The following is a 25592-nucleotide window of genomic DNA, read 5'->3' on the forward strand; positions in this document are numbered from 1 at the left end:
TTCGACTACAGCATAGAAGTTCTGACGTCTGTGCGTGTGGACGTCATATTTATAGTCCATGGTTTATGTCCCTGCATGTGACGTCCCATGCATCTGACAGCAACCAGGCTTAAGCTTTGGCATAGGAGACAGATGTTCGGGTCACCTGAGGCAGAGGATCCCACAATTGAGTATACTGCAACGTGAATAGAAGGACATCTGCTGTTTGGTATCTTCTCTTGACTCACAGGTCTGTAATATGATATGGTCTCAGGCCCTAATGTACCCCAAGAGATGGCTGCTCCTTATCATCGCCATGGAATGTCTATCTGTTCTGTATTTTTCTGGAACTTTTCAGTTCTTGAAACAAACTTTGGTGAATACAACAATAGCCATTAGCAGTGCTGGATCCTTAAGTTGTGAGATTAGAGAGCCATAGCCCACTAGGACATTTTTGGGGTGCAATCTTTCTGCTAGTAGAATCACTCTGAAGGGTCATGGTCAGCCGTTAATACAAATTCAATTACTACCTAACAAACAGTAGTTTAAGGTGGAAAGGAACTGCTTTATAGCAAGACATCCTCTCTAAATAGCTTAATAGTGTTTCTCAACAATAATGAGATTTCTACTAACAAAAACAGATGGGATGGTCATCTCCATCTATAGTTTGAGAAAAGACTGAGCTTACGCCTACCTCAGTGGCATCTGTGTGTACTAAGAACTGCAAAATTCTAGAGCCATTACAGTAAAGTCGATTATTATCAGAAACGTCAATTATGAGAACCAGCCTTCCAAACTTTTTGGGTAGGAAAAATCATAAAGTCTGAATATGTAAACATTATACGTATTTGCATGAGCATATTTTTTGAGCTTGTAGCCAGCTTGTGTGCGAAAACCATTCTTTATTGTCCACTGAAGTTTCTGAAAAATGCATTCTTGCTGCAGAAAACAAGATTTTAGAAGTTTTTTTATCCAGTTCAATTATATGTTTATCTGAACAATTTGATTATCCTAACTACCTAGGTCCCGAGTACTGCAGATAATTGACAATCCACTGTCATTTGACTCTGAGCACATTACAACTTTTAATTGCTTAGTGGCTTGTTCTTCATCTATTGTACACTTAACCTAAAAGGGAGCCTTACCCTTAGTCAGATCAATTAAAGGGGCAAGCAATGGTAACAAAATTAGGAGCAAATGTGTGATGATAACTACCTGAGCCTAAGAAAGCCTTTAATACCGTTATTAACTTCACACATAACACAAGAGACATGGACACACATGCAGTTCTAAAAGAGAAAACAAGCCTTTGCAAATATATTTTTCATTTTCATGCATTATTATTACTTACATTATTATTCAGTTTAACATTATACAGATTGTTCATGTTCTGCCTTCCCTGAAATCTCCCTTCTCCTCCTGAACTCTATTCTGCTATGTAACGTTCTCACATATTCCATTTATTTTTATGTAGTTTGCTCCTTCCCTTTTCCACAGATCCCACATTCATTTATTTAATATTTTTTACAACACTCAATAATTCTGTTACAGTTCTGATTTTCATTTTCTAGCATCCGTTCTAACAGCTATCAGCATTAAACTTAAACATTAAACTTATTAGGGCCATACTATGTCTTTGCAATTCAGTTTCTAGATCCACGTTCAAAAGTATCCCTTGGCACCCCAACATTTCTGACAAAGTACCCTGTAGCAAATTTTTAAAATCTAAACATCTTCCAAACTACGCTGTCTCTTTCCCATCACACCTCCAACAATTGCTCTCTGCCAGTGGAAAATTTCTTTGAAGGCTACATGGGGTATAAAAATGTCCGTGGAAACACTTTGAGCAAAAATTCTAAACCTTCTAGATTTTGTTGCATACTTAGGAGCTATACACATCTCCTCCCAATGTTTCTTTGTAAATTGCCTGGGCCGAAAAAAGCTTTAACCTGTTTTTAGTGGCTGGTATGGGTCAGTTTTGTACTGCTTCAGTTTTCTCAGCCAGTGGTTTCACTCTCTCTTGGCTTCTTATGTAACCAAAAAAAAAAAACGAGATTCTGCCATGCCTAATCTGCACTTAGCTGTGCTAGCTGTTTGATGCAAAGTACTAAGAAGATTTTGATTTTTAGGGAGACATGTTTCTAAGTCCTCAGAAAACAGTATCACATCATCCAGGTGTGCTGCTGTATCACTCGTATAGGGGTCTAAGGCTTTGGAATGCAGCAGGTGCTATCTGGAGACCAAAAGACAGCATTCACAGTGAAAATCCATCTGGTAAGGAAAATTCCATTTTCCCTTAGCTTGTAGGGCTAGTGGATTTAGCTATTATCTCTTGGTTAGGTCCAAAGTGGACAGAGACCCAGCCCTGAAGGATTTGTCAATCAGTTCATCCACTTCAGGCGTGGGATGTGAATCAAATTTAAATATACTACTTTCTGAAGTCATTACAAAACCTTATGGACCCATCAAGCTTAGGGACCAATACAATGGGGATATTCCACTCACACTGGGATTCTTCTATGATCCAAAGTTTAAGCCTTTTCTGTACTCTGTACTCCTTCCTTAACTGCTAGTTACAGTGATGCTATTATTACATAAGACCACAGTATCATCTAGGCAAACAGTTATAGGGACCATAAGATGACTAGCCATGCACACACCTTTGAGAAGGCAAACTTGAAAGTTCTTACCACCCTTTTAAGCACTTAATAGTGCTTACCTCCCAAACTGAGCAGGGTTGTACATGATATCTCTGAAGCTGATTTGTGCCTACTCATCCAGTCAACAAGTCTGACCTTAAAGGTAGCCAAAGTAATACTTTGACCTGTGGTGCTAACTTATTCCATTGGCTAGGAATATGTTGCGTTAAGAACCTATCTATCCAGCGAGTCTTGTTTATTGGTGAAGACTGAAGTCCTTAGCGCAGTTTGTACAACCACTCATTTTGTGAATAAATCAGAGATAAACAAAACTGGAACTTTCATGGCTCACAAAGGTGAGACTAAGGTCATCTTTCGGCAAACTGTAGGCTAATGAGTATTAGGAGACTGGTGCTACTCTACTGGGGTAGTTGAAGGATTTTAGACCTTTTTTCTTGGTAAGAAATCTTTGGGGCAGTTTCAGTTAAGCAATATGCTTGGATTTGTAGTTTCAAATTTTCCCACAAAGCACAGTTTCTATACTGGGATGAAGTATAGTACTTTACGACAGGAAGCTATGAAAAATATCTTTTTTTTCCTAAGAACAAATTCCCTTCTTATTTCCATGACAATGACAATATCTCATCTATTCTGACCTGGGGAAATGCTGTAGGGTCGTTAACTTCCTCTGCACACTTACTACTAACACTTCTGTTGAGTCCCAAGGTTTCAGAACTTTTATGTAGTATAACTGTACTTGTTTCCTTTTTATTTATTCTTTGTTTACTGGGTTAGTTCCACTAGGTTAGTGCAGTCTTTACAGGGGAGACACAAAGCAGTATTTATACTACTTCCTGATTGTCTCACCTTATATTTCACTCACTTTTTTTAAAGTTTTAAAAATTCCTTGCCACTTTGCAAGGAACTTGATTTCGGCAGTTGGTACTAATACAAATACTCTACCCCTAGGTTTTAATTCTTCGAGTTTCCTTGATCTCTATCTAAGTTCTTTTACTGCAAGCATTTCAGTGCTTAACTGTCCTGCAGGACTGTAAACAGCTCCATCATACTTCTATTTTTTTTTCTCCTCCCATTTTTCTTTTGCTACATTTAACACGTCTTGAGGATGTCTGCTTTGCAGCAGTTCAAATAAGGTGCCCTGGTCGGTAAGAATTTCTCTGGGAATTCCTATTACAGAAAAAAAAGTAGTATCCTTTGCTGTAGATTTTACATTAAGTCTTCGTAGGGACACAGCCTCAGGATTTTTTTACTTATTTTTTGCATGATCAATGATTGACAGGTTACATTGATGGCCTTTACTCAGTTTTACAAGTGGACCTGAAATGTCCACAAAAGATAAAGATAAGGATTTCAAAGGGTTCTTAAACCATGGGTTAGGTGCTGTTCTTTGACATTCTGGGTAAACGTCCTTCATAAAACCAGGCCAGTAAACTCTAGCCAAAACCCTTGTTTTTGTGTTGCTCATTCCTATACAGCCCCCACATGTTCTAAAAGGCTCTGAATCTAATAACTGGATTAATATCTGTTTAATACCTTGTACAGCAGATTGTCTTATTTCAAAAAATGGGTATAAAATGGAGAAGTTCTGATCCTCTGGCTCCCTATCTACTCTAGCTACGTTCTCTCTAGCTCTAGTTAGCATGCTGACTTTCCGACTTTTTGAAACTGATATTATTATCTGAAGGACAGCCAAGTCAGAATTATTTCCAACAGCATTCAGATACGAACTGGAAGCCCTGATCTTTTCTTATGTAAACATAGGTACAGGTTTCTCCCCTTCATTTAGTTCATCTTCTGAGAAATAACTTGCAAAAATAATTTTCTTCCAGATGGGGTAATGTAGCTTCCTTTTCTCTTTCTCAATAATTATCTTACATTTTTCCAATTACAGTTCTGCTTCCCTTTCTAACTGATTCCTTACTTTGGTGTAGTAGGGAATTGCTTAGCATTTGTTCAAGTTCCCCTTTTTCTTCACTATGAAATTCATGTATCACTTCCTAAATTTCTGCATGATTTTTACTTTTAACTGCTGGTCCTTTCCGGTAAGTCTCCACATGGATGCCTTCTTTATTATTTTAACAGCTGGTGTTTTTGGCTAGAATCAGTATTACATTCATCTATTCTTTCTACCCAGCACCAAGTCTCATTTCCTTTGGTGCCATCCAGTCCTACATCATTTCCTTTTATGGCGCTACGTACTTCAGGCAATATATCTGACTGAACGCCAACCATATCTTCCAGAGCTCGCTCCACTGTATAGGTGACCAGCAAGACCGGTCATTACAAGGGCTCTACAGGCAACAGAGATGTGCAACTGGACATGGGTAGTACTGTGGCCTCCACAGTTACTGCTTGCAACAGTAGCAATGTACCCTCAAACTCTACTAGTGTTAGGCTACAATCATCATCAGTGCCTGATTTAGCACTGACATCAGGCATGCATGCAGGACCTAGACTGTGCAGTGAGGCTTATGTCTGTTCAGGCACATGCAGCATGTAGACTAAAAAGTACACAAGGCGGAGACATCTCCCAGCAGCCCATAGGGGCACTATCCTGACATCATGCCATGACGGGCAGGATGATGGTGAGCTTTTAAATACCAACACCTTATGTCCAAGCCCGACACCTCGTGTCCAGCTCTTCTTTTCCTACCATAGATAAGTCTGCTAATGCACACGACTGTGTAATGACACTGGACTACTTTACATTGCAGTGCTCCTCAGCAATGCATGCTGGGTTAAGTTATCTAAGTCTTTTGGGTTTCTAATAGCATGATGGGAATTCACCCATTCCTAAGTCAAAGTATGACTGAAGATAATGAAATTAATATTGCGTCGGTCTTTGAAGTTAGCCAAAAGTGCTCTTTGCAGCACCTGCAATGTGCCGAGATTCGACTCCTTCTGCAATTAATACAAAGTTACATGTATCCGTAGCATATCTAAATACAACTGTAAATTCTTTTTTTATGAGACCCATTGCTCCCACTACTATTTAAACTGTCTGGGTATCCTTCTTCCACACTGCCCTCATTTCTGCCTGCAAATCCTTGTTTTTTGTGACTTTGTGCCTTTCTGTACACAAGACACTAATCACCAGGTGTAGCAGTTTCAATGATCAATGCTACTTTTGTCTTCTTTTCATAGACAACTATATCTTGTTTTCTTGCGTCTTTTTTTAAACTTTTGGTAATGGGTGATCCCATGTGATATAAACTTCATCATTTTCTTTGATGCTTTGTGGTTCATGTTTGCAATGCTTCTCAGCTACTTCAATATTGTAATGTTTGCACAATCCCCAAAGCAACAGTCTTGTCACATTATTATGCCTTTCAGTACAAGGGACCTCTGCCATTAGTGTACCACAACCAGCAACAAGATATGAGACTGTTTCCAATTCTGTTTTACAAAAACTGCACTTGTCTGTTTCTTCTACATAATCAAAGGACTTTGTAAAACAATGTGTACACTATCCTGGGCCGCCAATATTAACTTTCACCTTTTGGTTTAAATTCACCTCTCCTCAAACATTCCTGCATCAGATACTGACTGACATGAGGCTGTTCCAGTTTTCTGTACTTGCAACTATATTTATGCCTTTTCCACACTCTTGCTTTCTCATCCGATCCCTCACCTTATATTTTTTTGTTTTTTGGCACAGTCATTTTCTGCCTGATTTTTATCTACTGGTTTGATTTCCATTCCCGCTTGACAGTGATATGCTTCTGCTAAACTAAACAGGGAAGTCATCTTAGATTTGTTCTCTTCATGTCTCAAAACTTTCACTACATCTAGATCTGGTGAGATCAGCAGACATGTATGCAGTCCTATGATTGCAGATCTATACATGTAATCAATTTCAAGGCAGCCCTCATACCTCTGTCAGAATGGGGAATAGATAATCTTTGTATACACTGATTTTATATATCATTTGATAAGCGTGAAGCATTTTTCTCGTTTTCCTGTCTAACTGATGGAACAGCACCTTGGGTTATAGCTTGGACTTTGTTCCTAGATGTCAGGGTTGTTTTCAATATTAATTTTAGTCTTCTAAAATATCCTTTGCTAAATTTTATTTGCATTTGTTCATGTTTTACTGTCGATCCTGCATCAATTCCCAAATAATTATACACTTCCCCCTGCTCAAGTTCCTGTATATTGCATTTCTATCCCAGATTGGTCTTTCCTTGGTGCTGTAGCTTTCCTCCTTTAAAGGTTGCTTTTGCTAAACAGGCAAGTCATCTTAGATTCTCAAGATGCCCAATCTTAGTCTCAAGATGCCCAAGCCGCCTATTTGGACCTGTTCGAATCTATCAAGATTCAGCCCTTTACCCTGATCCTGGGTGACTTTAACTTGCCCAACATAGACTGGAAGAACTACTCATGCCAGAACACAAATGCCCAGAGATTCCTTGATTTTGCCAATGCAAATGCCTTGGAACAGCTAGTCAATACTCCCACAAGAGCTGATAATATCTTGGACTTGGCATTAACCAACATGAGTAACCACTGCAGCATCCCTAGAGTATCATCCTCCCTGGTAAGATCCGACCACAAAGCAGTCACTTTCAAAGTCACCATCTCCCTCAAACCCCCCCCCCAGCTAGGATCAGACAAAGACTTCTCCAAAACTGATTACAGCCTCCTGAGGGATGGTATAAACAGCTTCACAGCCCCCTCCACCACTGTAGAAACTGGCACCAATATCCAAAACTACACCAAAGCACTATAAGACCATTTATACAGATGCATAGAATCAGGAATACCTGACAGGACTACATCATCCTCCGCAAGGAACAGTAAACCTGTCTGGTGGATATCTGCAATAAACTATATAACAAAGGAAAAAAATTGCTGTCCAAAACCAAGAAGGGGCAGGTGCCCAATTGGAAGCAATGTCTACTTAGCCTGAACAAATAAATAAGAGCACTAGTGAAATCTTCCAAAGCAAACTTCAAGTCCAAATTGGCCACATCTACTAGAGACAATCATAAGGCCTTCTTCACATATGTCCATAATCTCAAAGGAAGCACTCAGACCTGTTCAGAACTGCTGGTCAAGGACACCAGATATACAAATGCTGTAGATACTACAAACTTGCTGGCTGACAGATTCAGCGAAAACTTTACCCCTCTGTCTCCCAATCAATAAATCAGGGCATCCCCAGTACCTGCCCCCTTCTTCTTATATCTAGGGAACAGGTCATCACTGCTCTCTCAAAGACAAAAAATACAGCCTCCATGGGACCTGATACCATCCCAGGCTGCATCCTATGTGAACTCAGGCAGGAACTTGCAGAACCATTAGGCACCCTATTTAACCAAAGCCTGAGTACTGACTTCGCCCCAGCCGAGTGGAGGACAGCTAATGTCATCCCTTTACACAAAGATGGAGAGTCCACAGATCTGGGAAATTATAGACCCATCAGCCTAACTAGCCTGATCTGTGAGGCCATGAAACGGATTATCATGGACCTCATTAACAAAGACATTGGCAACCTCCAAACACTTGATCCCACACAGTCTGGCTTCAAGGTGAGGTCATGTCTGCTAAATTTGGTCAACTTCTTTGAGACAGTCACCAAATTCATGGATGAGGGGAAGGGTGAGGAGAAGATGGTGAACACCGCCTTCCTTGACCTGGCCAAAGCCTTTGACACTATTCCCCACTCGGGCATAACAGAGAAGCTCTCTCATCTAGGCACCAAATCCATATGTTACCAGATGGGTAGCAAATTGGCTCACTGATAGAACCCACAAAGTCAAAACAGGGGAACCACCTCAAGCAGTAGACCCGTAACAAGTGGTGTACACCAGGGTTCGGTCTTGGTGCCTCTGTTATTTGGGATATACTTTTCTGAGGTGCAGGCCAAAACCAGTGGGTTATGGCTGACCAAGTTTGCAGATGACTGCAAGCTGGGTGCTGTCATCAATTCCCCTAATGATGTGGACATCCTCCAAGAGGGTCTCACTCAGACAAATGACTGTTGCCAGAAACATGACCTCAAGCTGAATACCAAAAATGCATGAGTGATGTCCCCACAAATTATCACATTAATAACAACGTCCTAAGCACGCAATCAGTCATGAGGGTTTTGGGCACCCAAGTTGATAGTAACCTGACTTTTGAGTACCATGTTGCTTCTGCTGTACAGAAAGCCTCTACATGGCCCACCTCATAAGTAAGGGTCATAACATCCCAGGGACAAGGAGGTCATAACATCCCTGTATTCTTTCCTTATAAGGCCCATTATTGAGCACAATGCCCCTTTTGCATTGTACGTTGCAAAGAACATGCAGAAGCTGGAGAGATTACAGAGGTTCCTCACCAGGAGAATCCAGGTCCTCAAACATCTACCATACACAGATAGGCTAAAAGCCCTATCCCTCTACTCAGTTTCATACAGAGTCCTCAGAGGTGACCTCTGTCTGGCATACAAGGTGATCACGGACCCCACCTTGATAGGGCTGCTGCATATCCGCAAGTCAAACTCTACTTGAGTAACCCACACGCGTGGCCTTAACCTGGTCTGTGACATCAACAAGACTTGTTGGCGGGATAGACGCGTGTCCCAAAGACTCCCCCATCTATGGAATAAACTCCCTCTCCACATCAAGCAGAGTACCTCTTTACCCCTTTTTAAACGCAACCTAGATAACTGGATGGGAAACAGAAAATATATCCCTGGGATTCTACCCATGTCCCGGCTGGACAGGGGCATCGGGTGCTGATTTGGCTAAACTCTTGGCTAGGCTTATAAGGGCCTCTGGGCCAATAGCCTAGTAACCTCCTATGATCATATGAATTATCAAGACCAAACTACATTCTTATACCATCTGAGAAAGTTTTTAGCCAAAAATCAGGTACTGCATCTGAGCCTGGGTTTTTCCATTTAGGAGCTTTTATTAATTTTGTTTCAATTTCTCTGGCAGTTACTTCATCCCATGTCATATCCTGTACATTTGAATGTCTTACTGTTTTTTTATTTCTATCCATTCAGGATCTTTGTTATGTTCCACAGGATCTGCACAGATATTTCTCCAAAATGTGTCTATTTCTTCTTTTTGTGGTGGTAGTGGTTCTATTCCTTTTGCCTTGTTTACCAATTAGCTATAAAACTTTTTGGATCATCAATGAATTGCTTATTTTGTACTTTTCATTTATATTTATCTGCATATCTTCTAAGTTTTCTGTCTGTGCTGATATATTTAGTTTATTATTTGCAATAATGTATGATATATCCTGCTCTGTTCCAGTACTATCCGTTGCCTTTATCATGTCTATATTTCTAATTAGTTTTGTTGATCTGTTCCTTATTCTGTATTCTTCTCACTGCGACACTTTTTGTCTTAATGGCTTTATAGTTTTCTCTATTCAGTACTTGCAGGATGGTATTTGATTTCTTCCCTTCCTTTCCCTTACTGTCCTGTGCTTTTCATAGGTTCATAGGTGTGTACTAGGCTAATGGCCCTGAAGCCTTTACAAGCCTAGCCCATAGGATTACCCTGGCATCGTGCCACCCGATCTTAGTTCCCAGTGCCTCTGTCGAGTAGAGCCACTGGAGTGATCCCCGGGGTGAATTTTCTATTTCCCATCCACTCATCAAGATTTCTATTAGAGAGGGCCAGTGAGGTGCTCTGTTTGATATGTATGGGAAATCTATTCCATAGCATGGGCAGTCTCTGGGTTATGAACCTACCCCTCCAGCTTGTTCTGTTGATTGTGGTAATGAGGTTGAGGTCTCTGGAGCGTGCGGTGCAGAGGGATTGGGATTTCTTTAGATGTAGCTTTTTTAACAGAGCTGGGTCAGACATGGCTTTGTATGTCAAGCAGAGATCGCCTCTAAGTAGACAATATGAGACAGAGAATAGTTGGAAGTTTTTGAGTCTGTCCATACAGGACAATGTTTAAGGCCTAGGATCCTCTTTGTGAGGTATTTTTGCGGCCTCTCCAGTTGTTGCAGCTGTCTAGTGAGGTACATGCCAAATGCGGCATTGTACTCGATAACTGGTCTAATGAGGGAAGAGTAGAGGGAGACAATGGCCTCTTTCTTCCTAGATGCATAGGTTCATAGGTAGGTATTAGGCTATTGGCCCTAGGGCCTAAATAAGCCTAGCCAAAAGGTACACTGGCTTTCGCCACCCAAGGAAATTATTTTCCTGTGCCACTGTTGAGCAGAGCCAAAGAACTGAACCCCGGGGTGAATTCTCCCATCCAATCATCTAGATTTTTCTTGAAGAGTGCTAATGAGGAGCTTTGTTTGATATAGATAGGTAGTTTGTTCCAGAGTATGGGAAGTCTCTGGGACAGGAATCTATCCCTCCAGCATGTTCTGTTTATTGTGGTGACAAGGTTTAGGTCCCTAGAGCGTGTAGCTTATAGGGATTGGTATTTCTTTAAGTGGAGCATGTCTAAAAGCTCTGGGTTTGACATAGCTTTGTATATTAGGCAGAGATCGCCTCTGAGTAGGCGATATGCGACGGAGTAAAGCTGCAGTTTTTTTAGAAGGTCTGCGGAGAGCATCTGTTTGAGGCCGGTAATCCTCTTTGTGAGGTATTTCTGCGGCCTTTCCAGTTGTTGTAGCTGTCTTGTGAGGTACATACCAAAAGGGGCATTGTACTCTATAATGGGTCTAATGAGTGATGGGTAGAGGGGAACAATGACCTCTTTTTTCCTGGATGAGAAACCTTTTGTGATGAGGTGTGCCATGTAGAAGGATTTCCTGACTACTGTGGCGATGTGATTATCAAAGGAGAGACTACTGTCCACCTGTGTCCCAAGGTCTCTTATCATACTTTCGGTGTTAAGTAGACTACCGCCTAAGTGGTAGTTCATGGGTACAGAGTTTTTACCAAAAGGGATGACAATGCACTTTTTGGCATTGAGCTTGAGGCCATGGCTTTGACACCAGCTATCTGTCTCAGCGAGGTCCTTTTGTAGGATGTCCACATCTTTTGGAGTTTTGATTATGGCTCCTAGTTTGCAGTCATCTGCAAACTAAGTTAGCCAAAGACCTTCTGTGTTAGCCTGTACTTCAGAGAAGTATATACCAAACAGGAGAGGACCCAGGACTGAACCCTGTGGTACTCCACTTGTCACTGGTCTGAAGTCGGATTTGGAGTCGGCTACTTTCACATTGTGGGTTCCGTCCATGAGCCAGTTGGCAACCCATCTTGTGACATGTGGTAAGACTTTATCTGTTATTAATTTTACTGCAGAATAATATATCCTATTTACTTCTGTTATATCACAAATTTCTGTGAACAGACTTGATTACTGGGTTCATTTGTTTTATCAAACTTCTATGCCATGTTGTTCCTGCACTGTAAATTGGCGTAAATTTGTTACAATTTTTCTGCTGTTATAAACCTGTAAAGTCGCCATGGCTTCTGAAGCAGATGACAGTAGAAGGGCTCCTGCATGGTGCAGGAGACAAACTAAAAATGTATCTACCTCCTGCATTGACACAACCATGAACACCTGCTGGGGAACTCCTTGGACAGACTCAAGTACAAACTGGATCCCTGGCACTGCCTTGCCAGTATTGTTAGGGATAGTGTGAGCATCCCCCACTTTGATGTGTATCGCTAATATTGATACAGTATCTTGAAGAGATGTGATCTTCTACACCGACTATTAGTAAATGGTGATTGGTTATACACAGGTAGGCATTCTTGTTTAATTATACGCAGTTATTGGTTATGACAGACATTTTTTTTCTTTTTTTCATTTTTTGGTATTTTTCAGCACCTGGTGAAATAGAGGAAAATAAACTAAGAAGTCAGAGTATAAAAGCAAAATTGTCCGGGTGTTTGGGTATGTAAAAGGAATTTATTTTATAGCTGCACATCTCGTATTTTTTACCTGCATCATTGCCCATGATTACAGTGTTGTTAACTATTTCCACCATCAGTTACAGCTTTGCCTTGCTTTCTGTGACACACACCTTGACACAGGATTAACTGTTCTACTGGCTATCCTACCACCAGGAATTCCCATCAGTGCAATGGTGATGCAGATTGGGCTGACAGTGGGAAAGCCATTGCCATCATGCGGGTCGTCATCTGCTATGAAACCAATTCACTGGTAACTTTTATTGCCATAACCCTGTCAATATATTGTGCTATTTATACAAAATGCCCTAGTCAGCCTGTTATGCTTTAACATAGGCTACTCCACCACCTCTGCCTGAATCTGTTACACCTGCTATACCACGTGCATACATTCAACAGGTTTCCTGGTGACACTTCATGATGACTTTACTGTGCGACTCGGGGCTTTATAGGTCAGGGACAGGGAATGATTTTACTCCTACAGGCTGCCTGCATGATGGCCATTCTGCCACCTTGTTCTTGCCCCAGCACCCACAGAGGTACAACGGGAAATTAATGGAGAGTAGAGGGGAGGAAAAGTTCTAGATTAGGGCAGTATTCTTCAAAAGAAAATATAAACATTTGTTGCTAACACTAGTTTTGTAACTTGATCTAAAGCTAAATATTAGCTTGGTGGTAACACTAAATTGGTTAACATGCTACTAAAACTAAATATGAACAATGTGAAAAAAAAAAGAGAATCAGTTTGAGACATAGTGCCTACTTAGATGCAGCAATGTACCATTCTAAGTTAAACAATGTGCACCTCTATCCACTTCTAAAAAATGACAAATATTTTTGGTAATAGGAAATATTAATGTGGAGTTATGTTAGTCAAGTTTCTAGAAGATCAGTACATTGCAAAGTTAGCATTTACACAAAGGATTATGTGTACTTTTAAATAAAGTTTTGCACTTTATAAATAGTGCTCTGCTGTGCAGGACTCACTTTTTCAGTTTGACAGACAGTCTTTTTTACAGGGCTATCTCTAACTCTATCTGAAGCTCTGGGGTCACTGGCTGCACTCACGTGCTCATAAAGGCCCTGCCTGCAATGCCTCCACTGCCAGGTGGTGTGCAATGCATAGGGTTTAATAAATAATGCAGTTGTGCACCATCCTGGCAGTACAATGCCCCCTCAGGCTACAGAAACATGTTAACAGGCGGGCAGAACACATTCCAGTTATAAAGCTGTTCGCTGTTGTGTGCTGCAGGTGATGCCACATATGGCCTAGAGCTACGACTCACACCACGGCACAGATGTCATACAACACTGCACTCACACAGACCTGCAACACTGTTGAACATGTGCTTGGAGTGTTGAAGTCCCACTTCTGCTGCTTAGATAGGAGTGCTGGATGCTAACTTGTGTTGTCTACATGCCCGTGGTAGTATGCTGTACTACTCTCCTGAGAGATGCAGCATAATATTCAAGTATGCCATGCAGCACAACATAGTTCTACAGAAACAACTATGGCAAAGAGGCACCATCGCAGTGCCAGACAGACCAGCACCAGCAGCAAAGGAGAAGCCAAGTGAGATGTCATTGGAGGAAACTGCTGTAGCAGAACCTCATTCATGGCTCAGGCATGTGCAGTATTTAGTGAGACTGGCAAAGAAGCTGTATCTGTTCCACAACAATTGCAACAAAAAATAAAACTGACGTATGCAATACTACTCCAAACTATGCAGTACAGTGCACTGAATGGGCATGTTGTGCATCAGACAGTAGCTCATCAATATAACTCAGAGGGACGGACAAAGCACATTTCTCACTATTTGCACATCAGGGTGGGCACAGTGATAGAGAATGGCAACAACTAGATAGGTGAAACTGGGGAAGGACGAGGGGAGGTGGAAATGTTAGTGAGGTACATGGCATGGTGGATGGGATAAGTTGAGTATAATGTCTAGTAAAAGGGTGGCACTTCTCGATAGGGACTGGTGACCAGAAGATCTAGGTGGCTCAGACAATAGTGGTGGAGGTGGAACTGTCTGGCAGATGGTGGCAAACTTAGCAAGTATGAAGATATATATCTTGCAGGCCACATGTTGGTAGGCTATAGGCTGTGGACAGGCAGGCATGGCTATGTGAGTGGCCTTCTTATGGGATGAGAGTGCTAATTAACACAATCTTGACTGCTTTGCTCTGTGATGTGTAGTGTGGCTATAGAGGCCAAGTCCACAAAACAGGCCCTGTTGTAGCTCTTCAGTATCATCATCAGCAGGTATCAGGGGGGAAGTGGCACTCTGGACTTACTTGCCCTGACAGCATACTCGAGGTGGAGCCAGAGAAACATCAGGCATAATTGTGTTTAGACTCATTAGTAGGCAATGGCAATGCGGCAGTCAGCATATGTGACAACCATGGAGGCATGTGCTAGGATCATGACCCTTGTGGGCAGTGCACCAAACACCACGGTGGCTGCAATACATAGAAAGTGGCCCTCCAACTCCCTAGTAGGAATGGGAAATCCAACTCCCAGCAAGCTAAATCAGTATGCAGGCATTACAGGGCCTCATATATGTTGTCACACATTCGATTCATCACACTAATCATCTCTGCCTTGCCATGGATTGCATTAGTCTGAGCCTGAACCCCTGACCTACACATTCACTTACCATATCTCAGTGTGAGATTAATGTCTAGGTCTAGCTGGGACTGAAGTGCTGAGACCTACTAGCATGTCCCTCCCTTGTGCTGTGTGCATGCTCAGCAGTGGTGGCACTGCCCATTACTGTCATATGGGCACATATGTCAGTAAGGATTAACGTACCCTGTGATGGGCTGACATGAATATCCTGGCCCTTCATTAACACAGAGAATGCATGGATGGTGTCCACTGCCATAGCAGGCATGCTGGTAGATGTGGGTGGTACTCTGCCCTCCACTGTAAATGCTTCTGATGCTTTTACTGTGCTATCTGACTGTATTATGTGCAGGCTGCTTTCACTAGCTTGCTGTACTGAAGTACTGACATCAGTTATGTCCTGTCTTATTGAGTCTGATCTCACACTAGCAGCACCTGTAAAGGTAGAGAGGAAAAAGTGTGTGTGTGTGTGTGTGTGTGTGTGTGTGTGTGTGTGTGTGTGTGTGTGTGTGTGTGTGTGTGTGTGTGTGTGTGTGTAAAACTAACTGAACTTAGGTGACAATCCTGTTATGTTTTGCTGCAACACCAATACTTTGAAAAAAAATACAAGGGCAGGGAACATTTACCTGCCTTAGAGAACAGGATATGGAAGAGGCATCCCAGATGTACCTGTGGTAGAGACATTGAGAGGGCATTAATCCCTACGTCACTTGATGGGTTTTTAACTGGCTTACTGACAGAACCCACACTGTAAAAGTATCTGACTCCAAATCCAGCTCCAGACAAGTGACAAGTGAAGTACCTCAGGGTTCAGTCCTGGGACCACTCTTGTTTGGCATCTACTTCTCTGTAGTACAGGCCAATACTAAGGGACTCTGGCTAACAAAGTTTGCAGATGACTGCAAACTGGGAGCCATTATTTAATCTCCAAATGATGTGGATACTCTACAAAAGGGCCTTACAGAAACAGATGCTTGGTGCCAGAGCCATGGGCTCAAGCTCAATGCCAAGAAATGTATAGTTATCCCCTTTGGGAAAAAACATGTACCCTTGAATTACCACATAGGTGGCAGTACACTAAACACCGAAAGTGTGATAAGAGACTTAGGGACACAGGTGGACAGTGGTCTCACCTTCGATAACCACATCACCACAACAGTCAGGAAATCCTTCTATGTGGCACACCTCATCACTAAGGGCTTTTCATCCAGAAAAAAGGAGGTCATTGTCCCACTGTACTCATCCCTCATTAGACCCATTATAGAATACAACGCCCCATTTGGTATGTACCTCTCAAGACACCTGCAATAACTGGAAAGGCCACAGACATATCTCACTAAAAGAATCACAGGCTTAAAGCAGATGCCCTATGCTGACAGCCTTAAAAAACTCCAGCTATACTCTGTCGCATATCGTCTACTCAGAGGCAATCTCTGCTTAACATACAAGGCCATGTCAAACCCAGAGCTGTTGGACATGCTACACTTAAAGAAATCCCAATCCCTCAGTGCCACACGCTCCAGGGATCTAAACCTTGTCATCACAATAAACAAAACATGCTGGAGGGATAGGTTCCTGAACCAGAGACTCCCCAGACTTTGGAACAGACTACCCATACATGTCAAGCAGAGCGCCTCTTTGGCCCTCTTCAAAAGGAACATTGACGATTGGATGGGAGAAAGGAAATTCACCCTGGGGATCACGTCAGTCGCCCTGCTAGACAGGGGTCCAGGATGTAAGTGTGGGAAGAAATAGCCAGGGAATTGTTATGGTTAGGCTTGTATAGGCCCTAGGGCCGATAGCCTAGTACTAACCTATGAACCTATGAGATGTTTATCACTGGCAATCTCTTGACAGTGGTGTACAACCATACATTGTTAATGAAACATGGAAATATCAACCTGAGGAATCTCCCACAGACACACGTGATGTTGCCAGTAGCCCATGTCTCACCTCCAAATTCAGGCCTCCTCTAGATATTACTATCCAGTCACTATCCCCAGCCAGGGATACCAGAAAGTCCTCAGTGTTTGTGAGAGTGGCCCTTTACTCATAGCCATTCATTCTTTAGCAATAGCCTGTGCTTTTGTGCAGTGATGTGTGTGTGTGTGTGTGTGTGTGTGTGTGTGTGTGTGTGTGTGTGTGTGTGTGTGTGTGTGTGTGTGTGTGGGGCGGAACTGTTTCCTGTCCTTTTCTGTTCTGTTGTGTCTGCTAAGGTAGAATGGGGTAGGTGTAAGGGATTGCTATGGAAAAATTTGTTTGGATGCACCCACAATGGTATGTAATGCATGAATTCTGAGATCACTAGTCTATAAGAGTTGAATGAACACACATGTGAACAGGGAGGCCTGGCAACCATACAGAGATATAGGCTGTAGCGTTCAAATACACAAAAGGAGCCGAGACCTTGGCCTGTTAAGACAGGAATCCTTCTGTAGAGAGTCTTGCTGTACATAACTTTGGATTCAAACTGCAGCCTATAAAATTTGAGCAGCTATTTTGGTTGATGCATGTACTTGGTCAGATTCAACGTTATTTCTAGAGAATGGAACAAGCGGAATAGAGACTTTCGCAGCAGCTCTAGGCTGTATATAGAAAGGGCAGCATGAAACCTGGCTATCTAGGTATGGGGGCACTGAGTCCCTGCAGGTACAAGGAAGCTTCAACCACAGACACGCACTCAGTAAACACTAGTGAAGGGGGCTGAGGTGAAACCAGACAGAAGACTCCATATCTGAAAATGAGTGCACTGACTATAAACAAAATCCTCCTGAATTCCTTTGGGATCTTGATATGGAGGTAGGTTGAGCTTCAAAGAAAGCATTCAGTCTCCAGTTTCTGTATCATGTTCTGAATCAGTGCTGGAAAAAGTTGCTTTATGCCACAATTTATTCATCTGGTTAATAATTGCACATATCAGAATGAGTAATGCCTGACCAGATGTTACTGAATGTCTTAGTAAATTTTTGGCAGGCTGCTTAACCCTGGGCACAACAAAGAGTTCCAGCTGATCTACATAGGTCTGCAATAACATTTAACAAAACACTGTTCACGTTTGCTGTTTACATATGGACTGTGTTAACATTAAAGACTTCAATAATTTTCTTCCAGGCATCTGGCTTCCACATGATTTTTCACAAGAATGGAGATTCATATTTTCAAAAGACTTCATGTTCATGTAACATGCAGATTCACACCTGCAGCTATTTTCCATCTAAAACAACAAAGTGCAACTTTTTCTAGCTAGGGAACAGCGCAACAGTGACAGCTACACCATCCATGCAAGACACAGAAACATCCATGCGCCTGTTGTGTTTTCTGACCATTACGACCATTATCATTCAACACAGAGTTGCTTCACTTGTGAGCTATATGGAGCTAAATGACCACAAATGCTAACCACAATCTGCATAGGCTTTAAGCTCCCACATGCTTTATATTTAGTTTCACAGTAAATCCCAACAAGAACAAAGCACAACTGTAATATACTATGCCAGTAACTATACAGCAGCAATGCATTCACTTCCTACACTTTCCAGAGGTCTACTTTTGCAGTGAGTTGTGATACCAGTGCTAAGGGGCATCTAAACAAATATCAGCAGTGAACCTGATAAATCAGTTTACATTGTTATAACTTTGCATCTGTGTGCACTGTTGCATGCTGATCATCAAAATTATTAAAAAAGAAGAAACGGTCACAGCAGGAAGGGATTTTGGATTAAAGGATACATCTCGATTAGACAAAGGAAAAGGATATTTCACTTCCCAGTAGATCAACGTTGTTTCATTACACTGTTTTTCACATAACTCTAGAATTAAAAAAAAACAAAACAAAACACAAAATAAAAACAAACAAACAAACAAAAAAAACATTGAGCATGCTACAAATGGATAGCCAATATGAAAATTAAGCATTTAAATGAGTGGAGCAACAGCAAATGTAAACTCCCATTGTTTCTGCATGCAGTATACAATCCGCGCACATTTCTGCTTTTAAGTTGTTTTGATACGGTATTACAAAAAAAAACAAAACAAAACAATAAGGACGTTAAATGGGATAACAGCACACAAAGACTACAATATCAGTAATAATCCATTTACTCACAGATCATCTGCGAAATCCAATTTGGGATAATAAAGGAGCAAGTCAGCATCACTGAATTCAATGGTCACAAGGCAGAGAAACTAATCCTAGATATAGTGACTGTTCATTGCAGGCTATGTGCGAGCGCACACACACACACACACACACACACACACACACACACACACACACACACACACACACACACACACACACACACACACTCACCCCTATGTGCAATTTGGAGGACCTATCTTTGGGATGTGGGAGGAAATGGGGTCAACCAGTATGCAGACTCCACAGAGAATGCACATCAGCCAAGAACTAAACCATATAACCAAGCACTATGAGATGACAATGCTAACCACTGTACCACTGGGGTGCTCAGCAGTGCTGCAGAATCAGCTGGCTCTCATCCTTGACTGTTTCTTCATATAAACCTCATAAAGAAATTATATGTACAAGAACCCTTTTGTAAATGAAAATAAGCGACAGACTCCCATGTCCTTCAACAATGGCAAGAAAAATTTCTCATGATTACTGATCTTTATTCCACTTATAACACCCACCTTCTTCAAATGACAGGAAATAAAATCAGCCCCTTTTGTATTAGTAGCTGTGCCCTGTGCACAACACTGCCTTTCTCAGAAAAAATGCCAGTGGCTGCTCAGTAGTAACACCCTCCTCCTAAAGGTTCTCCTCTACAAAACTATAACACTGTCCTCATGTTTAACAAATTACAATTGGAGAAGCAACCTACTTCCTCAGATCAACTCCACTGAGACAACTGTACTAGTCAGATCTTATATTAGCCTTCTACAAAACTGAGCCTACAATCTGGAACATATCTCTCAACTGTACAGATTTCCACAGAATGTCCAGATTTTTGCCTCATATTTTTGGTCCATTTTTCATAAAATTGTGGTTTTTCTGGCAAATTAGTGGCAAATCATTAAAGACTGAAGTCAGAAAATAATGACAGACATTTGAGTTTCAGACTTCATACACTTCAGAAAATTCATTCTAATACAAAACCATCAAATTTCTAAGTCTGTAAAAGCAATATTTAAAAACTGTCCCTATTTTGGGGCCTTTGTCCCACTATTATATATGTCTATGTCCAGATTTCTTGCTCTAAGAAGTTGGGAGGTATGATAATTTACCAAGTGACATAAGTAATTATAAAACCCTGACAGCCTGCAAGAAAAAGCTAAAAGAACACCTAGTGAAACAAAGCAGGGACAACGCTCAGTGTTACCTCTTGCCTTACTTTTCTTTTCAATATGGATTCACAGGTATACTAATGTACTGCAAAGTATAGAAGCATAATATCCACCAAGTTGTATTAACTGCATACTTATTCATTCATGTATTAGTGCTATCTATACGTTCATAGGTTGATACTAGGCTATCTGCCCTAGGGCATTTATAAGCCTAGCCAGAGTGTGTTTGGCTTTCGCCACCCTTTTAGATTAGTTGACTGTGTCTCTGTATAGTATGTCACAGAAGGTAGCCCTTTTAAGGTTAGTTTACTGTACCTCTGTCAAGCAGGGACACAGAAGAGATCCCAGGGGTAAACTTACGATCTCCCATCCACTCGTCAAGATTTCTCTTGAAGAGGGTCAGTGAGGGGCTCTGCCTAACATGGATTGGGATTTTGTTCCAGAGTGAGGGGAGCCTCTGGGATATGAATCTGTCCCTCCAGCATGTCCTATTTATTTCTGTGCTGAGGTTCAAGTCCCTGGAGCATGTAGCTCTAAGGGATTTGGATTTCCTGAGGTGAAGCATGTCCATTAATTCTGGGTTGGACATGGCTTTATACGTCAGACACAGATCGCCTCTGAGTAGGCAGTATGCAACTGAGTACAGCTGGAGTTTCTTTAGCCGAACTGCATAAGGCATCTGTTTGAGCCCCTTGATCCTCTTGGTGAGGTACTTTTGGGGTCTTTCCAGTTGCTGCAGGTGTCGGGTAAGGTACATCCCAAATGGGGCACTGTATTCAATTATGGGCCTGATAAGTGATGAGTAGAGGGGCACAATGACCTCTCGATCTAGATGTGAATCCTTTCGTGATAAGGTGGGCTATGTAGAAGGTCTTTCTAACCATTTTGGCAACGTGATTGTCAAAGGAGAGATTGCTATCTACTTGGGTCCCCAAGTCCCTAATTACTTATTCCGTACTTAATGGATTACCACCTATGTGGTAATTTGTGGGCACTTTGTTTTTCCCAAAGGGGATGACTATGCACTTTTTGGCATTTAGCTTTAGGCCATGGCTCTGGCACCAGTTATCCGTCTCTGTGAGTCCCTTTTGGAGGATGCTTGTGTCAGGCGGAGAGTCGATTACGGCGCCCAGTTTGCAATCATCTGCGAACTTGGTCAGCCATAGTCCACCCGTGTTAGCCTGTACCTCGGAGAAATATATACCGAACAAGAGAGGTCCCAGGACTGAGCCTTGTGGGATGCCACTTGTAACTGGTTTAGAGTCTGACATGGCACCTGCTATTCTTACCATGTGGGTTCTATCCCTGAGCCAGTTTGCAACCCATCTTGTGACATAGGGGTTGATATTTAAGCTGGTGAGCTTATTTATGATGCCCGAGTGGGGTATTGTGTCGAAGGCTTTTGCGAGGTCCAGGTAGGCTGTGTGGACTACCTTCCCTTCATCTATGGCTTTGGTAACTGTTTCAAAGAAGTCTACCAGGTTCAAGAGGCAAGATCTGCCCTTAACAAAGCCAAATTGGGTAGGATCCAGTGTCTGGAGGTTCCCAAAGTCTTTGTTTATGATTTCCATGATGATACGCTCCATAGCTTTGCAGACCGGGCTAGTCAGGCTTATAGGGCGATAGTTTCCGTGGTCTGTTGTGGCACCACCTTTGTGGAGTGGGACCACTGTTGCTGTACGCCATTCCTTGGGTACATATCCTGTAGTAAGGCTGAGTTTGAACAGTGACTTTATATGAGGGTTTAGTTCTTCTTGGAGCTCGTGTAAGACACAGCCCGGGACACCACCTGGTCCCATTGATGCTGTGTTTTTTGCTTTGAAGAGGGCAGCTCTCACCTGTGCATCTGTGATCTCAGGAAGGCTACACTCTGTTGGGATAGACATTTGCTCTTTTGGGGGGGAAGGGGGGAGAAGTTTGCACTGAACCTTTCTGCCAGGATGTTGGCAATGTCTGTGGGTTCAGTGTATTTTTTGTCATTTTGCACTAACTCAGAGCATATCTGGGAGTTGCCACCCACGTTTCTGACATAACTAAAGAAGGCCTTGTGATTATCTTTAGTGTCTTGTGCAATTTTTCTTTTGAAGCTGGCCTTAGATGAATTGATGAGGGATCGTAGTTTCTTGCTAGTACTGATTAGAGACGCCTTCCCTTTTTGGGATTTTGCACTATCATGCAGTAGCTTTCTCCTTCTGTTGTATAGCTTATTTATGGCCGGGGTCCACCAGACAGGTCTCCTGCCTTTGGAGGAGTGAGTCTTGGTTTTATTTGGGATAGCATGCTCCACGCATTCCTGTAGGTGTTCATAGAATGCTTTTGTAAAGGATTCTGCATTTTGGGACGTATTTTCCACTGGCCGGAGCTTTGAAAGATTCCACCTCAGTTTTGAGAAGTGTGAAGTTTGCTTTTGAGAAGTTCTTCACCGTGGTTTCCTTGGCTAGGGGTGGGGACGGAATATGGATGTCCAGTGAGATTAGTTTATGGTCTGATCTTACCAATGAGGGGTATACCTCTGGTGTGGAACATAGAAACCCCATGTTGGTGATGACCAGATCCAATATGTTTTCCCCTCTTGTGGGAGTGGTGACCAGTTGTTCCATAGCATTTGAGTTTATAAATTCTAGGAATCATTGGGCGAGGGTGTTTGGCTTGAGTAGTTTTCCCAATCAATGTTTGGGTAGTTGAAGTTACTCAATATAATGGTGTTTGGAGGGACCTTTATATTCTCCAGTGTTCTCAGGAAAGCCGAGTGAGGTTCCTGTGTTTGGGAGGGTGGTCTGTAGCAGACTACAAACTGAAAGGCAGTTTTTCCCACTGTTAGTTGCACATGGATGGTCTCCGATGCTTCGTGCAGTGCCACTAACCTGGAGGTGTGGGTATCTTTGATAAATATGGATACGCCCCCTCCTTTTGTGGTTCAGTCTGAGTTTTGGGGCCAGAAAGCATGGTATGAAGTATAACCTGTTAGTGTTGGGGTGCTCTCGGGAGCCTTGAACCAGGTTTATGTTACTGCACAGATATCGATATTCTCCATACTGAGGAGAGTCTCGAGTGCATGCATCTTGAGGTTTAGACTTCTGGCGCTGAGCAGCATTACCCTTAGTTTTTTTTTCTTTGTGTTGTCTATGGAGGTGGGTTTGTCTTTTGAGCCTTGCCTAAAAAAAGGCACTATGGGGGAGGCAAGAGCCTTTGCGAGTATTCGAAAACCCAGGGGTGACAGGTGTAAGCCGTCCCTAGCGAAGCAACGTGGCTTGTCGAGCATGTCATCCCAGGCTGACAGACACTGGATCCCCTTTGAATGACACCAATACTTTAGCCAGTTGTTAAAATCGATCATTTTGTCTTCATATTGTGGCATCATTCTTGATGAGGGTAAGATGCTACTCAAGGTCAGGGTCATACCGGCCTAGGCCACATGATCAGAGAGCTCCTCTATGTCTTTTTTCATGTAGTCCAGGGAGGTATGTCTCAGGTCATTCACAACGGCATGGACAATGACGGAGTCATATTTGTACTTGCTTTGGAGTGACCTGAGTACTTGTGTTATGTGGCGGATCCTGGCACCCGACAGGCAGCTTACAGTGACCTTCTCCTTGTTCAGCCTGGTGAGTGGGACGTCAGTGTGTCTGACAATAGAGTCACCTATCACAAGTGTATTAGGTGTGTTGTTTAGCCTTAAGGGCTGTGACTGTGTGGCACACTGACTTTGTGAGCTATGCACTACATGGGCATTGTTTCGTGGTAGGGGTTGCTTGGATGTCTGCTTTGGAGGTCTCTGCTGCTTAGGCGGATTTTTATTTAGAGCCTCCGAATATGTTTTTGTGTGTTTATGTGTTTGGTTTGCTGATGCAATAAGTCTATGTGAGACTGGATTTGTGGTGTGTGTGGTTACCTTTTCCTCCTGACAGGCTGTGCCAGTACTGGGTTGAGAGAGCTTAGCCTCCAGTTTGGCTATATAGTTGCATCTCTCACATATATTTGAGCTTGTTGGGAGGAGGAGAGGGTGGTCTGTATACATAAGGCAGTTGTAACATTGCCTCAAGATTCCCAGATTCACCAGCTGGACTGGAGAGTAAACCCGAAACTGACCTTTGGACATGCCTGAATAATATAGGGAACTACTTATTGACTGATCAGAAAGAACCAATAGGGAGCAAGTGCTTAAAAGGAGTATAAGAGGATGTAGTGCTTAAGTTTATTAGTGTTTACCTATGAGATTACTTATACGAGCAAGTGCAGGGCTATAGAATGAGAATAGAGTGCTTATTTTGAAATTTAGAACAGTTCTAAGGGAAAAAATGAAGAGCAGACTTTGTGGAGCCGGGAATAGTTTAAACCTGTTTAAGCGGCGCTGCCCGACACTGCTCTGTGCGCAAGACCGCGCAAAAAGACAGTTGCAGGGTTTTAAGAGAGAGAGAGATCAAGGAGTTTGGAATTGACCCAAAATGGCCAATAAAACTACAGTTTCTAGGCTGTAACCACTCCTACAGGGACAGGCAGGCTGCTCAGTGTTAACCACTGCCACTGGTGAACACAGAGACTTCCCTTTAGCCCAAGCAAGCACTGGCCTCCAAGAAACTAACAAACAGTTCACAACAGCAAATCTGTAACTGAACTTTCTTAAATTTCAGAAAGTGGGAAAAAAGCAAGATATTTTTGTTTTGTTTTTTTTGTTTTAGTTTAAAGGTAGCAGAGATACACAAGTAGCAAAATAGTCAGAACAGTGCAATAAATGACCCCACACTTGAGTGCTAGGCCAGAGTCAGGTAAAATGCAATTTTAAGAAAACTGATGTTAAATTAAGTGCAACACAGGAAATGCAGTAAACAGGCTCTAGATGTGTTCTAAATACTGTTTCTAATACAGATATCAACTTTAGCAAGCCGAAAAGTAGGCGGCAAAGCAGTAATTTTAAACAAAAATCAGAAGAAAATACTTAAAATCTCAAAAGTGGCTCCTTTCTTCTCTCAGCGTTTTCTCCCCTTGGTAGGTGCTTCAACAACAACTATCAAGCCTGGAAAGATGCCAAAACCACGAGGCAGCAGGGTTTTAAGAGAGAGAGATCAAGGAGTTTGGAATTGACCCAAAATGGCCAATAAAACTACAGCTTCTAGGCAGTAACCACTCCTACAGGGACAGGCTGTTTATTCATATGTTGCAATTACAATGCATACATTTGTGATGGCT

The 25592-nt window shown here is 42.2% G+C and overlaps 1 protein-coding gene across 1 annotated transcript in view; it reads right to left on the reverse strand.

Moving 5' to 3' along the window:
- LOC122817261 (phosphatidylcholine transfer protein) overlaps positions 1 to 25592 on the reverse strand; it is a 403419-nt gene that overhangs the window by 150572 nt on the left and 227255 nt on the right. Inside the window, exon 3 of the mRNA XM_044090477.1 lies at positions 18828 to 18907. Within this exon, the coding sequence (XP_043946412.1) occupies positions 18828 to 18907 (80 nt within the window). The remainder of the gene's footprint in view (positions 1 to 18827; positions 18908 to 25592) is intronic.

Source organism: Protopterus annectens, chromosome 12.part0 (genome assembly GCF_019279795.1).
Source record: "Protopterus annectens isolate FY-2018-M chromosome 12.part0, PAN1.0, whole genome shotgun sequence".
Lineage (NCBI taxonomy): Eukaryota > Metazoa > Chordata > Ceratodontiformes > Protopteridae > Protopterus > Protopterus annectens.